The sequence below is a fragment of the Mixophyes fleayi genome, chromosome 4 (assembly GCF_038048845.1).
Source record: "Mixophyes fleayi isolate aMixFle1 chromosome 4, aMixFle1.hap1, whole genome shotgun sequence".
NCBI lineage: Eukaryota > Metazoa > Chordata > Amphibia > Anura > Limnodynastidae > Mixophyes > Mixophyes fleayi.
Window position 1 is genome coordinate 16,085,959 of NC_134405.1, and position 21,564 is coordinate 16,107,522.

Below are 21,564 nucleotides of genomic sequence, written 5' to 3' on the forward strand. Positions count from 1 at the left end.
AAATAAATGTACCACAAAGTGATTGAAGGAAGTAGAGTAAATAAGTCGGGACTTTAACTGCTGCATTTGAAAAAGATACAACAACTTGCACAAAATGTTTAATTTATAACGTTTATCATTCCGCACAACAAGATGTAAAGAGAATTCCAATTGGTTAATTGCCGTTTAATAAGAGAAAGAAACAGAGGGTAGTTGGATAAAAAAAAGTTAGTTATAATCTATGGTTAGTAAAATGGCCAAGTATTGGATTGAAAGAGAGCGCCATTGGACTTCAAAATTCATTTCTAAAAAGTTTTTAGATTGTGGAGGAAGGTGAAGGGTGAGTGCTTCAGATTTGGACACAGAAATAGTGAAATATTGTATTGATTCAAACATGCATGTTTTCTATAGTGCCCAACTGTTACAAAATATATTTTTATGGGTTATTTTGTGTAAAGCTTTCTTTATGTCCTTATTCTTGAGGCTGTATATAATGGGATTTATCAAAGGGGTTACCACTGTGTATATGAGTGATAAGAATTTGCTTATGTTCAATGATTGTCCTTCTGTTGGTACAACATAAACACCAAATAGAGTCCCAAAAAAAATGGACACCACAGTCAGGTGGGAGCTACATGTGGAGAAGGCTTTCTGTCTGACAGTATTAGATGGAGTCCGTAAGATAGTATAAAGGATATTAACATAAGATGATACGATTATTACACATGGTATAATATCCAAAGGAACACTTAGTAAAAAAAGCTCTAATTGAATAATTTTTGTATCTGAACAAGAAATTTCCAATAGGGGAACAAGATCACAGAAAAAATGGTCAATAATGTTTGGTCCACAAAATTGTAGCATTGATGTTGTTAAAGTGTCAATTAATATAATGGAAAAACTAAACATCCAAGAGATAGCAGCCAATTTCATGCAATACGCACTGTTCATTATAGAGGCATAATGTAGGGGTTTGCAGATGGCCAAGTATCTGTCATAAGACATCACTGTGAGAAGAAGACACTCAGATGATTCCGATGCACAGAATACATATAATTGAGCGAAACAGCTAAAAAAATTAATATTTCCCCTTTCATTCATTAAAATATAAAGCATGTTGGGGACAACATCTGTGGTTACCAAGATGTCATTCATAGAGAGTTGTGTGAGGAAGAAGTACATGGGAGAGTGGAGGTTCTTGTTGTAGGACACCAGTGTGATGATCAGAAGATTCCCACATATGGTCATACAGTAAATCACAAGGAAGAGAATAAAGAGCAAAATCCTCACATTTTGGGTACACTGAAATCCCAGGAGGATAAACTCAGTCTGGTTGTTCCCCTGTATTAATTGAGCAAAGTAGAATAAAGTTCATTAGCTAAAATATTATACTGTATATTAGATAATGGTAATGGCAATATGCAAAAAAGGATTTAAAGAAGTAGAGTTATACTTTCTCTAGTACAAAATATAGAATATTACTAGTCAATGAATGATACATATTCATAATCACAAGGCAAAGTGTTTTTTTTTATATAAAGAACAAAACTCTGGAATGGCTTCAACTGCCATATTATCTGCAGTAAATGGTATATTAAATATTTATAATCCACACTTATTCCTAATATCACCATGATAATCTATAACAACAACAGTAATACTATTACAGTAATGACAACATTAGTCTCTATTTGAAAGGACATGCACATATGTTTATATCGCTCGCATGATAACACTATGTTGGCCTTGGTTGTGCTTTAACCCCTTAATAACCAAAATATTGATTATCTCAATAAAATCCAGACAAATTTTCATGCTCAGGAGATGTTCTCCTTACACTAGATTATTTTTTTTCTACAGTCTACCCTGGTGAACTGTATAATATTTTTTTAGGAACACATCATACTTTCTGTTGGTTATAAATACTATGTTAGTGAAGTAAATGGGTATTTATAACTTTTGGACATTATAGACAGCTAAATCTAGGAAACATGGGGAAAAAAACAACTCCATGGTTCAACTCATATTAAAATTTAAACAATTGAAGCAACACCAGAAAGTTTCACCCAAACTGTACTGATATTTTTCTCACAATTATAGGTATACAAAATATGTGTACATTGCTGTCTTTTACACAAGCTCTGATGAAGTTATAGGGCCAAGAAAAAAGTTCATTATTTAGTTTTTCTTTTGTGTTTTAATGTAATATGTGCTCTGACAGAAGGACAGAAGGGCACCTGTGTCCATGCTGGGAGTAAAAGAAGTCAGACTGGTAGTGAACAGACACAATTTAGTGTTTGGAACCTTGACAATAGGATCGAGCAATAGTCATTCGGTGTGGTATGCACTCATTTTTGCCTCAGTGTCGGTTATTTGGCATATTCTTAAGGTGTTTAGGTGTAAGTTGGAGAGAGAGAGGCAACCGTAACAGCTGTCACTTATGCAGAGACATAGATTATGTACAGGATGCAGAATAAAGTATAATCAGCATATATATCCTTGCTTCAGCACCCTGATTTTTTTGTAATATTATTGTTGGTGACTTTGAAACACTTATTTCCCAGACAGTGAAGAAAAGAAGATCAATTTTCATATATATTTACAGGAGATATGCAGATTGATATTATGTTCTTTCTATAGAGAAACATAGATGAACTCAGAGATAAAAAGTTATGGAATCCTCTGCAGGCTGCCAAACATTTTGTAGTCACATAATAACTTGATTATCTTTATTTTTAAGATGATCTTTTCATTTAGTTAAAAAAAAGTGTCTCTTTCTAAAATATTGTAATCATATAGTCATTAGGGCTGAGCAACTTTTTCAAAATTGTTCTGCAACATATTCACCTTATTGTGCGTTTGGCTGCGGAATTTCCCACATTTCTGACATTCATTGTTCATTGCAAAATTCCTCATATAATTTTTGTTGCGCTTATTTATATACTATGAACATTGAACCTCTGTGGAATGACCTGGTCTAGTGTGACATTCTTCTGTATCTTCTCTCATATGTAATCTTCAGTAAACAAAGTACATACAATATTTTCAAAAGTTGAATTTAAAAATAAATTACAACAGTCACTATGCATCCAAATTCTCATTTTCCCTTTATCTAACATCCCTGTTCTAAATCAGTAGTACTGGGAGAAATGAGAAATGGTTGGTAGTCAAAAACCAACTAGCATAAATAATAAAGCAAACATTAAATAAAATGAGCTTAAATTATTTGATATGCAGAATAATGTTCCTTAGGCATATGCCAAATTTCCTTGAAACATTTTATGGTGAGTAATTTCAGGAATCAAATCACTAAATGTTTCCTCATCTTGAAAAATCACTGTCAGGCTATTCTGGATATTTTTTATTGCTAAGAGGTGTGTTTCACAGATTTGTTTTTTATTTTATTTATTGGAAATTAGTTAAATTTTACTTACATCAGAAACTTCCTGCTGATGAAGATGATCACTCATTTCTAATCTCTTGGAGTTGTGGTATTGCACTCTTTTTGCTGTTAGATAGATTGAAATAAGTGAATAGTGCACCTGTATTTCAATATATTATGGAACATTGAAGTGACCACCTTAATATATTACACATTATATAGGGTTGTAAAACAACTATGCAAAACAAGTAGATCTTTGGGGAGCTCTTTGATATTTTTCTAATGTGTGATAAAAATCAGTCCATTGGGAGGAGAAGAAGATTGCTCGTAATTACTCCCCAATATCAGGAGAACCAGTAACATCATTAAAAGCAAAACATGTAATGCTGTATTTCCATTGTATTTTCTGTAACATTAAGAAACAAGAAGGTCTGAAAATTAAAATATTCAACTTTGTTCCTATAAGTACACCTGACCACTGTTCACCGACACTGAGTAATCGAGAAATGGTTCTGTAATAACTAACATGTTGAAGTACAATGTGATCTGATTTTCATAAGAAAAATATACAATCCAACACTGTAGAGTCCAAAATGCTCTTTTAATTAATTAACAAATGTATTCTTACATTTATTAAAAATGTTAAAAATGATCACCATTCTTGATCAACTTCTAATTGGAGTCTGTCAGATGTCAATCTGGTTTGGTGAAGAATGCAAGCAAAGAGTGACCACTATCTGATCGTGTGTGAAATCATTACCTGATCAAACTGTTTAGCATTCAGCCATTTTATTCATGCAATTAAACGTAATTCCTATAAGTACACTTGGACTCCACATTATGATTGTTATTTTGGACAAGCTCTATTTAGATTTGACAGCCAAGGCAGAATTAAGTCAATTAGGTCAAGTTGAATGTTAAAGGTCATCTTTTCAGTTCTCAGCTCCCAGTTAAAGCCAAAATAAACTATATCATTTTTTCCGTTCAATCTTTAAATGGCTACATTTTATAATATTTTTATTGTGTTTATGTAAGAAGAACAGCAAACATTACTGTGTACATGTTTGAAATTCTTGTTAACCGTGAATTTGCCACACACATAGAAAACCGTTAAAAATAATATACAATGTAGACAAGTAAGGTCAACCATAAAGACATTTAAGCTTAACCTAGCTGGAAAATTAAGACTAGGAACACACTGAAACCTTTTCGTCCAATAATCAGGCAAATCAGCCAACATACGACCGTTCGGTCAGAAGTCGGGTTTGGGTGTACAGTGAAATGATGGTCTAAAGTCGTGCCAAAGTGCTGATTGTTGGCTCATTTGATTGGTCATACTGTTTAATATATTCTGACCAATTCACCTAACGATCATGTAGTGTGTATAATTTTTCGATCGATCCACGACCAAGTGCCAATAGTTCCTCAAGCTGAAACTCCTTAGAGGGCGTGTGTATGTTAATTTCTGATGCCTGTACCAGTCCCACGTGGTGTGGTGTCCGCACATCACTCATTTTTTAATTAGGTGCTTCTAGCAGTAAAGCAATAGCAGATGTCTATTGCATTAATGCGTATAGCGTACCGTACATCCTGAAAGTATTCACAGCGCTTCACTTTTTCCACATTTTGTTATGTTACAGCCTTATCCCAAAATAAATTCCTTTTTTCCCTCAAGATTCTACACACAATACCCCAAAATGACAACGGGAAAAAAGTTTTTATGAAATTTTTGCAAGTTTATTAAAAAGCAAAAACTAAGAAATCACATATACATAAGTATTCACAGCCTTTGCTCAATACTTTGTTGATGCACCTTTGGCAGCAATTACAGCCTCAAGTATTTTTGAATATGATTCCACAAGCTTGGCACACCTATCTTTGTCCAGTTTCACCCATTCCTCTTTGCAGCACCTCTCAAGCTCCATCATCGTGACTAGTCTCCCAGTTCCTGCCGCTGAAAAACATCTCCACATCATGATGCTGCCACCACCATGGTTCACTGTGAGGATGGTATTAGCCTGGTGATGAGTGGTGCCTGGTTTCCTCCAAACATGACGCCTGGAATTCACGCCAAAGAGTTAAATTTTTGTCTCATCAGACCAGAGAATTTTGCTTCTGATGGTCTGAGAGTTCTTCAGGTGCATTTTGGCAGACTTCAGGCGGCCTGCCATGTGCAGTTTACTAAGGATTGACTATCGTCTGGCGTCTTTACCATACAGGCTTGATTGGTGGATTGCTGCAGAGATGGTTGTCCTTCTGGAAGGTTCTCCTCTCTCCACAGAAGAATGCTGTAGCTCTGACAGATTGACCATTGGGTTCTTGGTCACCTCCCTGACTAGGGCCCATCTTCCCCAATCGCCAACCAGCTCTAGGAAGAGTCCTGGTGGTTCCGAACTTCTTCCATATATGGATGATGGAGGCCACTGTTCTCATTGGGACCTTCAAAGAAGCAGATATTTTTCTGTACCCATCCCCAGATTTTCCTGTCTCGGGGGTCTACAGACAATACCTTTGACTTAATGCTTGGTTTGTGCTCTGACATGCATTGTCAAGTGTGCGTCTTTATATAGACAGGTGTGTGCCTTTGCAAATCATGTCCAATCAACTGAATTTACCACAGGTGGACTCCAATTAAACTGTTGGAACATCTCAAGGATGATCAGTGGAAACAGGATGCACCTGAGCTCAATTTTCAGCTTCATGGCAAAGGCTGTGAATACTTATGTACATGCGATTTCTTAGTTTTTTATTTCTAATAAATTTAAAAACTTTTTTTACGTTGTCATTTTAGTGTATTGTGTGTAGAATTTTGAGGGAAAAAGGAATTTATTCCATTTTGGAATAAGGCTGTAACATAACAAAATGTGGAAAAAGTGAAGCGCTGTAAATACTTTCCGGATGCACTGTAAGTTTAATTATAAACCTTTGTCAGTGTAGTCTTATAACAAACAAAGTTTTATTTATATGTGTATTGCTAATGTCTGTCACCTTAATTATAGCTATGTGTCACTTGATTGTACACTCTATATAAATTAATAAAAAGGTTAAATATGTGTATTACATTTGTCTGCCTGCATAATTAAATACATTATTGTGTATAAAACACGGTTGTGTGTTTCCTATAGATGTGTATAGCTGTGTATTTTATATATGTCTGGCTGCATATTAGTACCTGTGTAAATAGTTCTGCATTTTGCACCTTTGTTCTGTAAAACACTTTACATGTACATTTAAGATGTTTTATATTGAAACCTTTATTTACTTGTTAAGGCATATATTTGTAAAATACACAGAATAAACCACATATTGTACATCCAAAAGATTTATTGTTGAAATATGCTTTAAAAAATAAAGTAAAAAAAAATAAAAAATGTTTCAACATATTTTTATTATTACTCTAAAATTTTACTTTTTAATGTTAAAAGTCCCTAGTGCTTTGCGGCATAAGCTTCTGAAAAAAACTTAACCATCTCCATGAAGCTTTTTTCTACGTTTTTGATTTTTTTTTTTACATCATTGATGTTTGTCTTCAATTCTTTAAAATATTTGTCAATCTTTTCCATCTTCTCTACCACACCCTGTAAAGGACTAACAAGATTATTTGCTCCCTCAGAACTTTCGTCCGATATGACGATGGTATCTACGACAAAAGGAGAAAAAAAAAGGTTAGCATTTAACTTCTCTATCTGTAATAAAATGTAGTTCTTTTCCAACACCAAGTAAAGTTCTAATGTGTTCACCTCCTACCCTGCTCGTAATAACTTTATGTTGTGGTTCCTCTTGTTGCATCTCTGCAAAGGTGCCCTTTACCTCCATCGGTTCTGTAAAACAGGCACCATTTAGGTTATTATAACGGTATACTTTTCTCGCCAAAACATTTTACATTTTACCACATGTGACTTCAAATACCTTCTATTAATACATGTTTTTTTCCTTCTAATTCTGTATCTATCTTTTCAGCTTTAATAAGTGGTTGTTCAACTTTAACATTTTCGGTACCTACGCAGCACATGTCATCGTGCATTCTTCTTTCTGGAAATAATACAACATTTTTAATATACTATATACTATTGTTAGTCGTTTACCTACAAATTCACCTAAAAGACCTTTAAGCAGTCAAATTCCCTTTCTACAAATTCGCATCAGTCTTCGGTGTTTTTTATTTTTTAGGTCTGACCAACGCTTCTGTACTTGAAATGTATTTATTTTCTTTCCAAGTTTCTCCTTAATTTGTTTTAGTAATTTCTGCATTATTAGTTCCTTTCTGGTATTAGCTCTTCAGTATTTTCTCTTTTGGCAGTCGTAGTCGTATTGGTCCAGTACTTTTACCATCATCTCCATCTCTCTCGGGCTCATTGCCCTTGCTCTTTTCAGGCCCGTTAATTGTATTTCTTCTTCTTCTCCACCCCCCTCCACTACTTCTACACATTTTTTTGCTATGTCTCGCATCCCCACCGACATCTGCTCCTCATCCGCCATCTTCTTACGTCCCTCTGCGCCAGGCAGGCTCCTCTGTAACTTTATACACTCAGACATTGGCGTACGTTTCAGTTGTGGACCAATCAGTGGTGGTACCTGTACAGAATGGAGCATTGTGGGTGAAGACCATTTGTGTATAACTTCGTGTTCGGCGAAAATATCAATATATTTAACCCCTAGTGGTCAGAGAAATGCCAACTGATGCTACGAGTGTTTTACACCTTACATCCAAGTTATGATTATTAATTTTTCTTGTACAGATGTGCTTATTGTATCAACTGCATAAATATATATTTTGTGAATGTTAATATGTGTATATGCAAAATTCTTTGCTTATACTTATTAGTATTATTTATGATACACTAGTACTAGTATAAAAATAGTACTATATATTGTTGAGATTATCATAGGACAAAAGATGATCATGACTCTGTCTTTTTATTTTTAAACAGAACCTGAAAATGTCACATGACCGCAACGTGGGGCTCATGAGGGATTTCATTGAGACTTATAGGGCGCACCATGATTGTGGAAAATAAAATGAAAGGAATATTGTAAAAGAATGTTACATAATGTGGCTATGCAAGAACTTGTGAAAGCTGCCTGCCACATTACCCTGGAGCAAATTTGGAATGGGCAAAGAGCAAAATACAGAACCTTTGGCCTACATACAAAAAATAACGAAATAAGGTTGAGGCCTCCAACAAAACAGGGGCAGGTGCAGATGATGTTTATGTGCCAAAGCTGTGGTACTTTGACCTTCTTCACTTCATTTGTGAAAATGAAAGAAAACGCCAGTCCACCTGCAGCCTGGATACGGACAGCAGTTCTCCTACTGATGTGGTCCAAGCAGATGACATACCTCTTAGTGGAACTGTAAGTAAAGTATATTACGCTGTTGCTGTGTAACAGGATTATTACAGTTGAAATACTTAACAAAAAAGTTTGCATACATAACATGCTTATGCACAAATGTCAGATACACTCATTCTGCCATGGTACTGTACCCCCCCCCCTCCCTTTAAAATATTGAAGGTACGCCTCCCTGATTAATTTTGCACTGGCACTTGCATTTCCAAGGTGGCACGACTTTAAAGGTTGCAAGCTAACTACCACCATTACCTCAACATTGTTGTTCTCATAAGTGTGTGAATTGCGTACACAGGAGGTTTGTCATCTTAGAAAGGTATGCAGAACACAACAGGCCATCAACACTTTGTCTATCTTGTCCAAACGCAGATTATTAGCAGAATAGAATCTGTTACTGAGAATTCCAAACGTTTTTTCAACAACACGACTAGCTCGTGACAGTTTATTATTAAATATCTGCCTTTCTGTAGACAGATTGCGTTGTGGGTAAGGTTTCAATACATTTTTGTGCAACGCAAATACCTCATATGCAACAAACACAAAATTAAGTACATATTTTCTATTACTTCCAGTTGAAATATTAAGTTCATTGTTTTTTAATTTACCATGAAAGGGAGTCTGCTCAAATGCACCGCCATCAGACACGGTACCATTTTTTCCAATGTCCACAAATAAGAATTCATAATTCGCATCCACTATGGCCATTAGAATGATGCTGAAAAATCCTTTATAATTAAAATAAAAAGATCCACTGTTGGATGAAAGCATAATTCTGACATGTTTCCCATTAAGGCCACCACCACAGTTTCCCAGCAAGGGCACCACCACAGTTCTACCATTGCAGGAAACTAAAACATAAAGATGAGTGAAAGAGTTTAATTACATGCATTTAATATTGTACTCATTTTCTCTCATTTTAACAATACTCAGCCATCTGTCCTGTCACAAGAACTCATGATAGAATTTTATGACCAAGAAGAGACAACTACAACTATTGGACAGGGAACCCAGGTGACAGTCAACAGCCATGATGTACCTGAGGTTGTAATTCCACCACAAACGCAACAGCAAAGAAAAAAAAAGGCTCTGTGATGTTGATGAAAGTGATGCGCTAACTACAAATATGATGGAATGCGCAAACACTTTGATGGCCAAAAAACCTGAACCACACACATTTGACCTACTTGGACAAATGCTAGCAAGCAAAATGGAAAGCGTTAGTAGGATGATACCAGTGGAATTGGAACGTTTGGTGTGCAACCTCTTGTGTAGGGCTACCAAAGAAGATTTGTACCTGGACACAATTTTAACGTCAGCAAATCGCAGCCAGACACTTCGTACACATTTTGGCATACACAGATGAAGCATGGTAGTATGGGGGGGGCAATATTTAATGCCAATACCATTCCTGACTTCTACCGCTATATGCAGCTCAAACATAAAACACTTCAGTAGAAGGTCATCACAAATGGATAATAGTGACATGTTGCAATATGACTAATTATAAACTGTATATGTGCCTGCTTTTATTGGTTTGTACTTTATAAATTTATTATATATTGTAAATTTAATGTATGTAAATAAAATTATACATTTAGATTTAAAAAAGACTATTTATGTTTACCAACCTTCATATACTGTCATAGAGAACTTCAATGATAGAATCAAAGGTCTCTGGTATTATCAAACCCAGAGCTTGCGGTGAAATTGATGTGTTGTATTTCAGATCAGTCGGTGTCCTTTCTGTTGCCAGAAATATTACTGTAGCAACCAGTCTCTACTCAGCAGATATGAGACTCCTTAAACAGGTATCCTCCTTCTGAATGATGGGAGTGATTAGTTGAAGCAGTTCCTGTAATGTGGGTTCATTCATTCTCAGGATATTCCTGAAGTCATCGGGGTTGTTGACCCATATCTCCTGCAGCAGGGACATAGGAGATAGTGAGTCTCTCCTCTTGAACCACTCTTTTCGTCCAACAATATCTATTATTTCTCCTTTTTTCCCTTCGGGTTTGTACTTGTAATCTTCTGGCCACAGTGAGCAGAAAAAGAGCAGTTGATTGTTGTTCTTCAAAAGTTTCCATATTATTAAAAAATATTTTTTTTGTGGTTGAGAATGAACGTACAATGTACATGGGCTATCGCATGTATGAAGAAAACGTGTTGCCTTCACTTTTTTATGTGGTTTGGGGTGGTTACTATTGAACATGTTCTGCCCCTTATATAAAAGAGGTCATATAAAACTATTTCTGTGCTCTTTGCCTTATTGTTACCTCAGGTGTCTCTGAGAGGATTAGATCTCCTCAGAATAAAATGGGAAACCGATCTAGGGGTTCTTTATGATGAGAAGTGGAATATGGTAGTTGGAAGTACTAGACATGCCACATCTAGTCTTAGACTCCAGCAGATCCCTTTTTACACAGAGTATACTTAACACCAACCAAGATGCACGTGATGGGACTGCGTATCTCTTCAGAGAGCCCCCGGTACGGTATCACTGAGGGCACTTTTTGGCATCTTTTATGGTAAAGTCCTTCTGGGGCCAAGTTTGGGACTGCATCTCCTCCACACTACCTGTGACCCTTTTGTTATTCCCTAAGATCTGTCTATTTGGCATTACATTAGAAGAAAATTTAAGTAAACCACACTTCAAATATATATTTAGCTTAACCTCCCTGGCCAAGGTTATTATAGCTAGGGCATGGATAGCGACTTAACCACCTAGTGTACCTCACTGAAATAATCTAGTTACTGAAGTATGGAGGCATGAGCAGTTCATGTATGAAAGAAGAAAAGCCATACATCAATCCCATAAGATAAGGCTCTACTGGTATGTGATGCTTTTTCCCAGTTACAAGCAATTTGCAGTTGCATTGAAGATGGGTTTAATTAATTTATTAAAATATTTATCTAGTGATCTAAGTGGTTGGCATAATAAAGTGATCAAGGGGTCCTTGGGCAGTCAAATATTGATAAGCTGTTAGATCAGGTTTACAATGCTGTCCTAGAATCAAAATATTGCTGGATAGTACCATCAAATTGGCAACAAGTTACCTTTGTGTTCTTAATTCCACCAGCTTAAATTGGAAATTTAAGGATAGATAGTTTGCAATCTGGTAGGACCATATACCATTTAGTGTAAACTGTGTAGATGTTGTGTAGATGTTCCCACTTACCGCCATGTTGATTGAAGATTTTGTGATGAATTGGTGTGTGAGCAAGTATCCTTCTCAGTCCAGCAAGATCAACGGGTCTTGCTCCCATGCTGGTTAAAAAGGCTCTGCTGATCGAAGGGGGGGGATCCATTCTTCCTAGGGTGTAAATAAAGAAACACTCAAACTGTTTCGGGAGGGTCTATGTTTTTAAGATTTTTTTTGGAGCCTGTACAATACTTTTCAGTTAAATACAGTAAAATTGTAGAGTGTGATGAAGAATGTATTTTTCCCTCATGTCTGAAAAGGTGTGTGTGGCATATTCTCCCATAATATGGAGAACTCTATCCAAACTCACCGATATTGTAGGTGAGCCTTCACCTAAAATATCGGCTTTTGTACAGCCTTGTACAAAAGCAGTTCTATGACCTAGGGGAAAGAGTGGATGTTCCAAATGGGTGTGAGTGAGGATGGGTATGGCACTTACTCCAGTTGTTAAATGTATCAAGCTGCGAGTTTCCGGCGGGTCTGAAAAGTGGAGATTTTGTCTATATCAACCAATCAGATTCTAGTTATTATTTATTTATTACATTCTAAAGAATGAATGCTAGTATCTGAATATTGGCTATAGCAACATTTCCACTTTTCAAGCCCACCATAAACTCCCAGCTTCATGCATCTACTCACAGATGTTTGTTCAGTTTATCCCATGTCTCCAGTGTGAAGTAGATAGCTGTAATAACATAAGCTGAGGCTGGTCTAAGGCTCATGGGAAGCAATGGTAAGAATCGTACTTCAAGCTCGCTAGACACAGTTTACTCAATATTGACCCACTTTTTAATGACTGGGCCAGCATGACAGTAGAGAAGATGGCTCAGTTGGGTGGCATGGTAGTAAGCGCTAAGACCCAAGACCACATTGTGGATAGATTTAGCTAGACAAATTCTTCTATTTCTGGGATTTTTGACATTTCAAATAAATATACCACAAAGTGATTGAAGGGAGTAGACCAAATGAGTCGGGACTTTAACTGCTGCATTTGAAAAATACAACAGCTTGAACAAAATATTCAATTTATAACGTTTATCCTTTGGAACAACAAGATGTAAAGAGAAATCCAATTGGATAATTGCAGTTTAATAAGAGAAAGTAACAGAGGGTAGTTGGATTAAAAAAGTTAGCTATAATCTATGGCTAGTAAAATGGATTGGATTGAAAGAGAGCCCATTGGCCTTAAAAATTAATTTCTAACAATTTATTAGACTTTTGGAGGGAGGTGAAGGGCGAGTGCTTCAGATTTGGAGTTGTCCATTTTTTATCCTGAGCGTTGACTGTATTGTTCTAGCTGTACAAATAGGTGGGGAATAAGTTTGTGGCAAGGACAAGGTTAAAAGTACATCATCCAGAAATAGTGAAATCTTGTATTGATTCAAACATGCATGTTTTCTATAGTGCACAATTGTTATAAAATATATTTTTATTGATTGTTTTGTGCAAAGCTTTCTTTATGTCCTTATTCTTGAGGCTGTATATAATGGGATTTATCAAAGGGGTTACAACTGTGTATATGAGTGATAAGAATTTGCTTATGTTCAATGATTGTCCTTTTGTTGGTAGAACATAAACACCAAACAGAGTCCCAAAATAAATGCACACCACACTCAGGTGGGAGCTACACGTGGAGAAGGCTTTCTGTCTTACAGTATTAGATAGAGTCCATAAAATAGTATAAAGGATATTAACATAAGATGCTATGATTATTACACATGGTATAATATCCAAAGGAACACTTAGTAAAAAAAGCTCTAATTGAACAATTTTTGTATCTGAACAAGAAATTTCCAATAGGGGAACAAGATCGCAGAAGAAATGGTCAATAATGTTTGGTCCACAAAATTGTAGCATTGATGTTGTTACAGTGTGAATTAATATAATGGAAAAACTAAACATCCAAGTGATGACAGCCAATTTCATGCAATATGCACTGTTCATTATAGAGGCATAACGTAGGGGTTTGCAAATGGCCAAGTATCTGTCATAAGACATCACCGTGAGAAGAAAACACTCAGATGACTCTGAGGCACAGAATACGTATAATTGAGTGAAACAGCTAAAAAAATTAATACTTTCCCTTTCATTTATTAAAATATAAAGCATGCTGGGGACAACATCTGTGGTTACCAAGATGTCATTCATAGAGAGTTGTGTGAGGAAGAAGTACATAGGAGAATGGAGGTTCTTGTTGTAGGACACCAGTGTGATTATCAGGAGATTCCCACATATAGTCACACAGTAAATCACAAGGAAGAGAATAAAGAGCAAAATCCTCACATTTTGGGTACACTGAAATCCCAGGAGGATAAACTCAGTCTGGTTGTTCCCCTGTGTTGATTGAGCAAAGTATAACAACGTTTATTAGCTATTAAATTATACTGTATATTAGTTATTGGTAATGGCAATATGCAAAAAAGTAGGTACTGCTAATCAATTCTAACTGAATTTTAGAAAACACAACTTAGAGAAGACAAACTTCAGGATTTAAAGAAATAGAGTTATACTGTCTCTAGTACAAAATACAGTATATTACTAGTCACTGAATGGTACCTATTCATAATCACAAGGCAAAGTGTTTTTATACAGAGAACACAACTCTAGAATGGCTTCAACTGCCATATTATATAAAGTAATATTAAATAATTATAATCCACACTTATTCCTAATATCACCATGATAATCTATAACAACAACAGTAACGCTATTACATTAATGACAACATTAGTCTCTATTTGAAAGGACACGCACATATGTTTATATCGCTCGCATGATAACACTATGCTGGTCTTGGTTGTGCTTTAACCACTTAATTACCATAATATTTAATATCTCAATAAAATCCAGACAAATGTTCATGTTCAGGAGATGTTCTTTTTACACTCGAATATTTTTTTTCTATAGTCTACCCTGGTGAACTGTATAATATTTTTTTTGGAACACATCAGAAATTCGGTTGGTAACATAATGAAGTAAATGGGTATTTATAACTTTTGGACATTATAGACAGCTAAATCTAGGAAACATGGGGAAAAATCAACTCCATGGTTCCTCTCATATTAAAATTTAAACAATTGAAGCAACACCAGAAAGTTTCACCCAAACTGTACTAAGATTTTTCTCACAATTATAGGTATACAAAATATATGTACTTTGCTGTCTTTTACACAAGCTCTGATGAAGTTATAGGGCCAAGAAAAAAGTACATTATTTAGTTTTTATTTTAGGTTTTAATGTAAGATGTGCTCTGACAGAAGGACAGAAGGGCACCTGTGGGCATGGTGGGAGTAAAAGAAGTCAGACTGGTAGTGAACAGACACAATTTGGTCTCTAAAACCTTGACTATAGCTTTAAGCAACAGTCATTCGATGTGGTATGCGCTCATTTTTGCCTTAGTGTCGGTTATTTGGCATATTGTCAAGGAGTTTAGATGTAAGTTGCAGAGAGAGAGGCAACTGTAACAGCAGTCAGTTATGCAGAGACAAACGAAATATACAGAAAGCAGAATAAAATATAATCAGCATATATATCCTTTCTTCAGCACCCTGATTTTTTTTTTAATAATATTGTTGGTGACTTTGAAACACTCATTTCCCAGGCAGTGAAGAAAAGAAGATCAATGTTCTAATATATTTACAGGAGATATGCAGATTGATTTTATGTTCTTTCTATAGAGAAACATAGATTAACTCAGAGATAAAAAGTTTTGGAATCCTCTGCAGGCTGCCAAACATTTTGTAGTCACATAATAACTTGATCATCTTTATTTTTAAGATGATCTTTTCATTTAGTTAAAAAAAAAGTGTCTCTTTCTAAAATATTGTAATCATATAGTCATTAATGCTGAGCAACTTTTTCAAAATTGTTCTGCAACATATTCACCTTATTGTGCGTTTGGCTGCGGAATTTCCCACATTTCTGGCATTAATTGTTCATTGCAAAATTCCACATTTATTTTTTGTTGCGCTTATTTATATACAATAAACATTGAACATTGTACCTCTGTGGAATGACCTGGTCTAGTGTGACATTCTTCTGTATCTTCTCTCATATGTAATATTCACCCAGCACTACAAGTTATAGATGCTCTTCAGTAAACAAAGTACATACAATATTTTCAAAAGTTGAATTTAAAAATAAATGACAACAGTCACTATGCATCCAAATTCTCATTTTCCCTTTATCTAACATCCCTGTTCTAAACCACTAATACTGGGAGAAATGAGAAATGGTTGGTTGTCAAAAAAACAACTAGCAAAAATAATAAAGCCAAAATTAAATAAAATGAGCTTAAATTATTTGATATGCTGACTCAGAATAATGTTCCTTAGGCATATGCCAAGTTTCCTTGAAACATTTTATGGTGAGTAATTTCAGGAATCAAATCACTAAATGTTTCCTCATCTTGAAAAATCACTGTCAGGCTATTCAGCATATTTTTTATTGCTAAGAGGTGTGTTTCATAGATTTGTTTTTTATTTTATTTATTGGAAATTAGTTACATTTTACTTACATCAGAAACTTCCTGCTGATGAAGATGATCACTCATTTCTAATCTCTTGGAACTTTGGTATTGCACTCTTTTTGCTGTTAGATGGATTGAAAGAAGTGCGTAGATAGCAGAGTTCAAAGAGGAATTCTAATTTGACCATTATTTTCTGCACCTGTATTTCAATATATTGTGGAACACTGAAGTGACCACCTTAATATATTACACATTATATAGGTTTATAAAACAACTATGCAAAACAAGTAGATCTTTGGGGAGCTCTTTGATATTTTTCTAATGTGTGATAAAAATCAGTCCATTGGGAGGAGAAGAAGATTGCTCGTAATTACTCCCCAATATCAGGAGAACTAGTAACATCATTAAAAGCAAAACATGTAATGCTGTATTTCCATTGTATTTTCTGTAACATTAAGAAACAAGAAGGTCTGAAAATTAAAATATTCAACTTTGTTCCTATAAGTACACCTGACCACTGTTCACCGACACTGAGTAATCGAGAAATGGTTCTGTAATAACTAACATGTTGAAGTACAATGTGATCTGATTTTCATAAAAAAAATATACAATCCAACACTGTAGAGTCCAAAATGCTCTTTTAATTAATTAACAAATGTATTCTTACATTTATTAAAAATGTTAAAATTGATCACCATTCTTGATCAACTTCTAATTGGAGTCTGTCAGATGTCAATCTGGTTTGGTGAAGAATGCAAAAAAGAGTGACCACTATCTGATCGTATGTGAAATCATTACCCGATCAAACTGTTTAGGATTCAGCCATTTTATTCATGCAATTAAAGGTTCTGATGTAGCAATATGTGTGTAACTAAATTGAACATACTGTAGACCCAATTACACTTAGATGTTTAAATTATTTGAACCAAATGGAATTTGATGACCATGAAGAGACAACTACAACTATTGGACAGGGAACCCAGGTGACAGTCAACAGCCATGATGTACCTGTAGGTTGTAATTCCAACACAAACGCAACAGCAAAGGCAAGAAAAAGGCTCCGTGAGGTTGATGAAAATGATGCGCAAACACTTTGATGGCCAAAAAACCTGAACCACACACATTTGACCTACTTGGACAAATGCTAGCAAGTAAAATGGAAAGGGCTAGTAGACCAATACAAGTGGAATTGGAATGTTTGGTGTGTGACCTCTTGTGTATGGCTACCAAAGATGATTTGTACCTGGACACAATTCTAAGGTCAGCAAACCACAGCCAGACACCTTCATGTACATTTTGGCATACACAGATGCAGCATGGTAGTATGGAGGTACAATATTTAATGCCAAAACCATTCCTGACTTCTACCCCTATACCCAGCTCAAACATGCAACACTTCAGTGGAAGCTCATCACAAATGGATAATAGCGACGTGTTGAAATATGAACAACTATAAACTGTATATTTGCTTGCTTTTATTGGTTTGTACTTTATAAATTTAATATATATTGTAAATTTAATGTATGCAAATAAAATTATATATTTATATTTAAAAAAGACCATTTATATTTAAAAAATACTATTTATGTTTACCAACATTCATATACTGTTCATAGAGAATTTCAATGATAGAATCAAAGGTCTCAGGTATTATCAAACCCAGAGCTTGCGGAGAAATTGCTCTGTGCTGTATTTCAGATCCGCCAGTGTCCTTCCTGTTGCCAGAAATCTTAGTGTAGCAACCAGTCTCTACTCAGCAGATATGGGTATTCTTAAACAGGTATCCTTCTTCGGGATGATGGGTGTGACTAGTTGGAGCAGTTCCTGGAATGTGGGCAATTCATTCTCAGGAAATTCCTGAAGTCATCGGGATTGTTGACCCATATCTCCTGCAGCAAGGAAATATGAGAGAATGAGTCTCTCCTCTTGAACCACTCTTTTGGTCCAACAAGATCTATTCTTATTCCTACTTTCCCTTTGGGTCTGTACCTGCAGTCTTCTTGCCCCATTGAGCAGAATAAGAGCAGCTGATTGTCGTTCTTCAAAAGTATTCATATTAGTAAAAAAAATTAATTTTTGCAATTGAGAATGAACGTACAATGTACACGGGTAGCGAATGTATGAAGAAAACGTGTTGCCTTCATTTTTTTATGAGGTTTGGGATGGTTACTATTGAACATGCTCTGCCCTTTATATAAAAAGGGTCATACAAAATTATTTCTGTGCTCTATGCCTTATTATTACCTCAGCTGTCCCAGAGAGGATTAGATCTAGGGGTTCTTTCTGATGAGGAGTGGAAAATGGTGGTGGGAAGTACTAGACGTGCCTCATCTTGTCTTAGGTTTCAACAGATCCATTTTTAAATTGTACACAGAGTATTTTTAACACCAACCAAGATGCACGCAATGGGACTGCGCACCTCTTCGAAGTGGCCCAAGTGCGGAAACACTGAGGGAACTTTTTGGCATCTTTTATGGTCCAGTCCTTCTGGGGCCAAATATGGGACTGCATCTCCTCCACACTACCTGTGACCCTTTTGTTATGCCTTAAGATCTGTCTATTTGAGACTACATTAGGAGAAAATTTAAGTAAACCACACTTCAAATATATATTTACCTTAATCTCCCTTGCTAAGGTTATTATAGCAAGGGCATGGATGGCGACTGAACCACCTAGGGTACCTCATTGGATTAATCTATTTACTGAAGTATGGAGGCATGAGCAGTTCATGTATGAAAGTAGAAAAGCCATACATAAATACCATAAGATAAGGCACTACTGGTATGAATCAAGTTATGTTATCCACCCTCATCAGGATGATATGGTGGGTTTGGGGAGTCACCAGGTGGATGGATAACTCTTAACGTTGTGCAGCTTCAATTGATCTGACCTGGAGTGTAGTGAAAATGTTAGGATGATATCATCAACCTTAAAGTTCACTAGATATCACTGTATAATGTTTATAGCGACATAGGCAGATATAGATGTTAGTTAGAATAGCTGTTAAATATGTTATTTGTATGTTATAGATAACAAATCCCAATAAAAATACTTTATTCGAACATGCTCTGCCCCTTATTTAAATTTCTTGGGGATATTGTTACATAGTCATTTAAGTGTGTACAAATTTGTAATATGTGCTCACGACAATATGGCGTTGAAAAGTTGTTTTCCGGATGGTCGCTCTATCTTTAATTGTCTAAAACGTGACTACTGTGTACGCATTAATCGCCCAACTGATCGGACCTTCGGTCAAAGGGAAAGTCGTTGTAGATAACATGTCGGTCAGAGAAATCTTCAGAGTGTACCTAGCCTAATAAACCCAAGGAAATTGCTTGAATTTAGCTAAACATTTTTTATCTATCTAAAGTTGGAGGATTTAGCATGAAGTTTTTGAACTTTAGAACTGATGTCACAAACAGTTTCAGTCATAGAGACATATGAAGCTCAGACACCTAGAATGATGTATATCATTCGGAAAGCACAATATAAGAAACATGCTAGAACCTATGGCTCACAAACATTTTACCGATTGGCAGTTGGTTTGGATCTAGGGAAACAATAGAATGGTTAAACTAGTGTGTGCCTAGGTGAGCAATGATGTTATGCAGGTGCTAGGGTTTATACCTGTGGTTATAAGGTCCGGTCAGTGCAAGAATACCTTGCCATATTATTGAGTTTCCTTGATCAGTGTCGCTACCATTAGAGCTTTTTCATTGCCCTCCATTCATTTAAATTGGAGGGCTTTGTCTCCCATATGGTTATAGTGTTGTGCCTGCACCTCGTTAGCCTGTTGTTGCTGATAGTCTATTGGTTTGACTACCTGTTACCCAGACTCTGCTTGTTCATCATTATTATTTGTCTGTTGCCGATCTTGACCCTTTGGCTATCATCTGATGTGTCTTCTCAGTTCACCTTGTTATGTGCGTATTGTCGCTAACCAATAACGATTGTCGAACCTCGATTTGTGTTTCCAACGCACAAAGATTTATTCGCAAATAGTAGAATAATATGTTCAAGCGAAGTGATAATAAATACAGCCGTTACTTATCGCAGGCGCTCTGGATCCAGTGCAGTCATTTAATCCTGAAGTCTGGGGACAAGATGTCTGAACACTAGATGTGAAGCTGCTGCTTATATACACACAGAAATACAGTAATACAATGAAGATGGTATAGCTTGCATCTATTGGTCCAGGTCTCAGGAAGGTCCAAGGGGTTGTAAATCATTGGCTAGTTCATCCTAAGGAATCCAAAGGAGGGGGTCACCTCTCCAGGGGGTATGCTCGGCTCTTCCCGCCAAGATTCCTTAGTCTTAAGTAGTTCATAATTCCCTATTATTCATAACTTGTGTATGCACTCTGCGATTCCCTCGCAGAGTGAACCAAACAGTAGGATATGTAATGAGGTTCATTATGATACCACTCATGATGTGATTCCTTCAACCTGTTCCGTATATTTCACTAATATGCATGTAACTTTAATATAACATATAAATACTACTATATTTCGACATAACTGACTATGTGTTGCAACTACCATTAATGTGTACTATTTTATAAGTATGCGTGTTTGTGCGAATGTATGGTAAAAGACCAATTACTGTTGCTGCCACGTGTAGTGGATGCATACGCCCTTTCACGCCGTAGCATGCCCTTGTACGCCGTAGCGTACCGTGCGCATCTTTTCAGACAAAGACAACCAAGTTTGCTCGACTTTAATTGAAATGACTTTATCCAATTTGCTGACTTCGACAACCTGCTCCAAGAATCTCCATACACACTTGCTACCTGGCATCCATGATCTATTCTTACTACTTTGAGCTCAAGTGCCTTTGGTAACATAGCTCTCTACAGGAAAAGTGGCTTACTATAGGTTAAGGCCTCTCTTAATCTGGTTCTAAGAATTTATCCAGAGTCAGTGAGAGCCTAGAGGGAAAAGGTATTACCATGAAGACTGGGCACCAAGTCCCACGTAAGTGTTGGCTAGTCAAATCCAGGCACTCTTGTAAGTGGTACTAGAGTTTGTCTGCTCAGGAAGAGAACCTCTAGGGCAACTCAAGTTTCCAGAAGTCTGGTAGTAGAGCCTAAATTAAACCTTACTGACCGTTTTTCTGGGGAACGTAAGCTCTTTTGCAACTTCAAGGAGAGCTGCAAATTATATTTCAGACTGAGGCCTAATTTTTTC

The 21,564-nt window shown here is 36.1% G+C and overlaps 2 protein-coding genes across 2 annotated transcripts; both read right to left on the bottom strand.

Annotated features, from left to right (window-relative positions):
* Positions 1–384: 384 nt before the first annotated feature.
* LOC142150455 (olfactory receptor 2G3-like) lies at positions 385–11,974 on the bottom strand. Its single transcript, XM_075205647.1, has 3 exons — positions 11,887–11,974; positions 6,874–7,001; positions 385–1,320 (listed from the first exon to the last, which is right to left on the bottom strand). Exons 1-3 carry the CDS (start codon positions 11,972–11,974, stop codon positions 385–387), a joined length of 1,152 nt encoding a protein of 383 aa, XP_075061748.1.
* A 1,334-nt stretch (positions 11,975–13,308) lies between these two features.
* Positions 13,309–16,462, bottom strand: LOC142150456 (olfactory receptor 5G3-like). Its single transcript, XM_075205648.1, has 2 exons — positions 16,427–16,462; positions 13,309–14,244 (listed from the first exon to the last, which is right to left on the bottom strand). The coding sequence occupies exons 1-2, from the start codon at positions 16,460–16,462 to the stop codon at positions 13,309–13,311; spliced, it is 972 nt and encodes a 323-aa protein (XP_075061749.1).
* Positions 16,463–21,564: the final 5,102 nt, after the last annotated feature.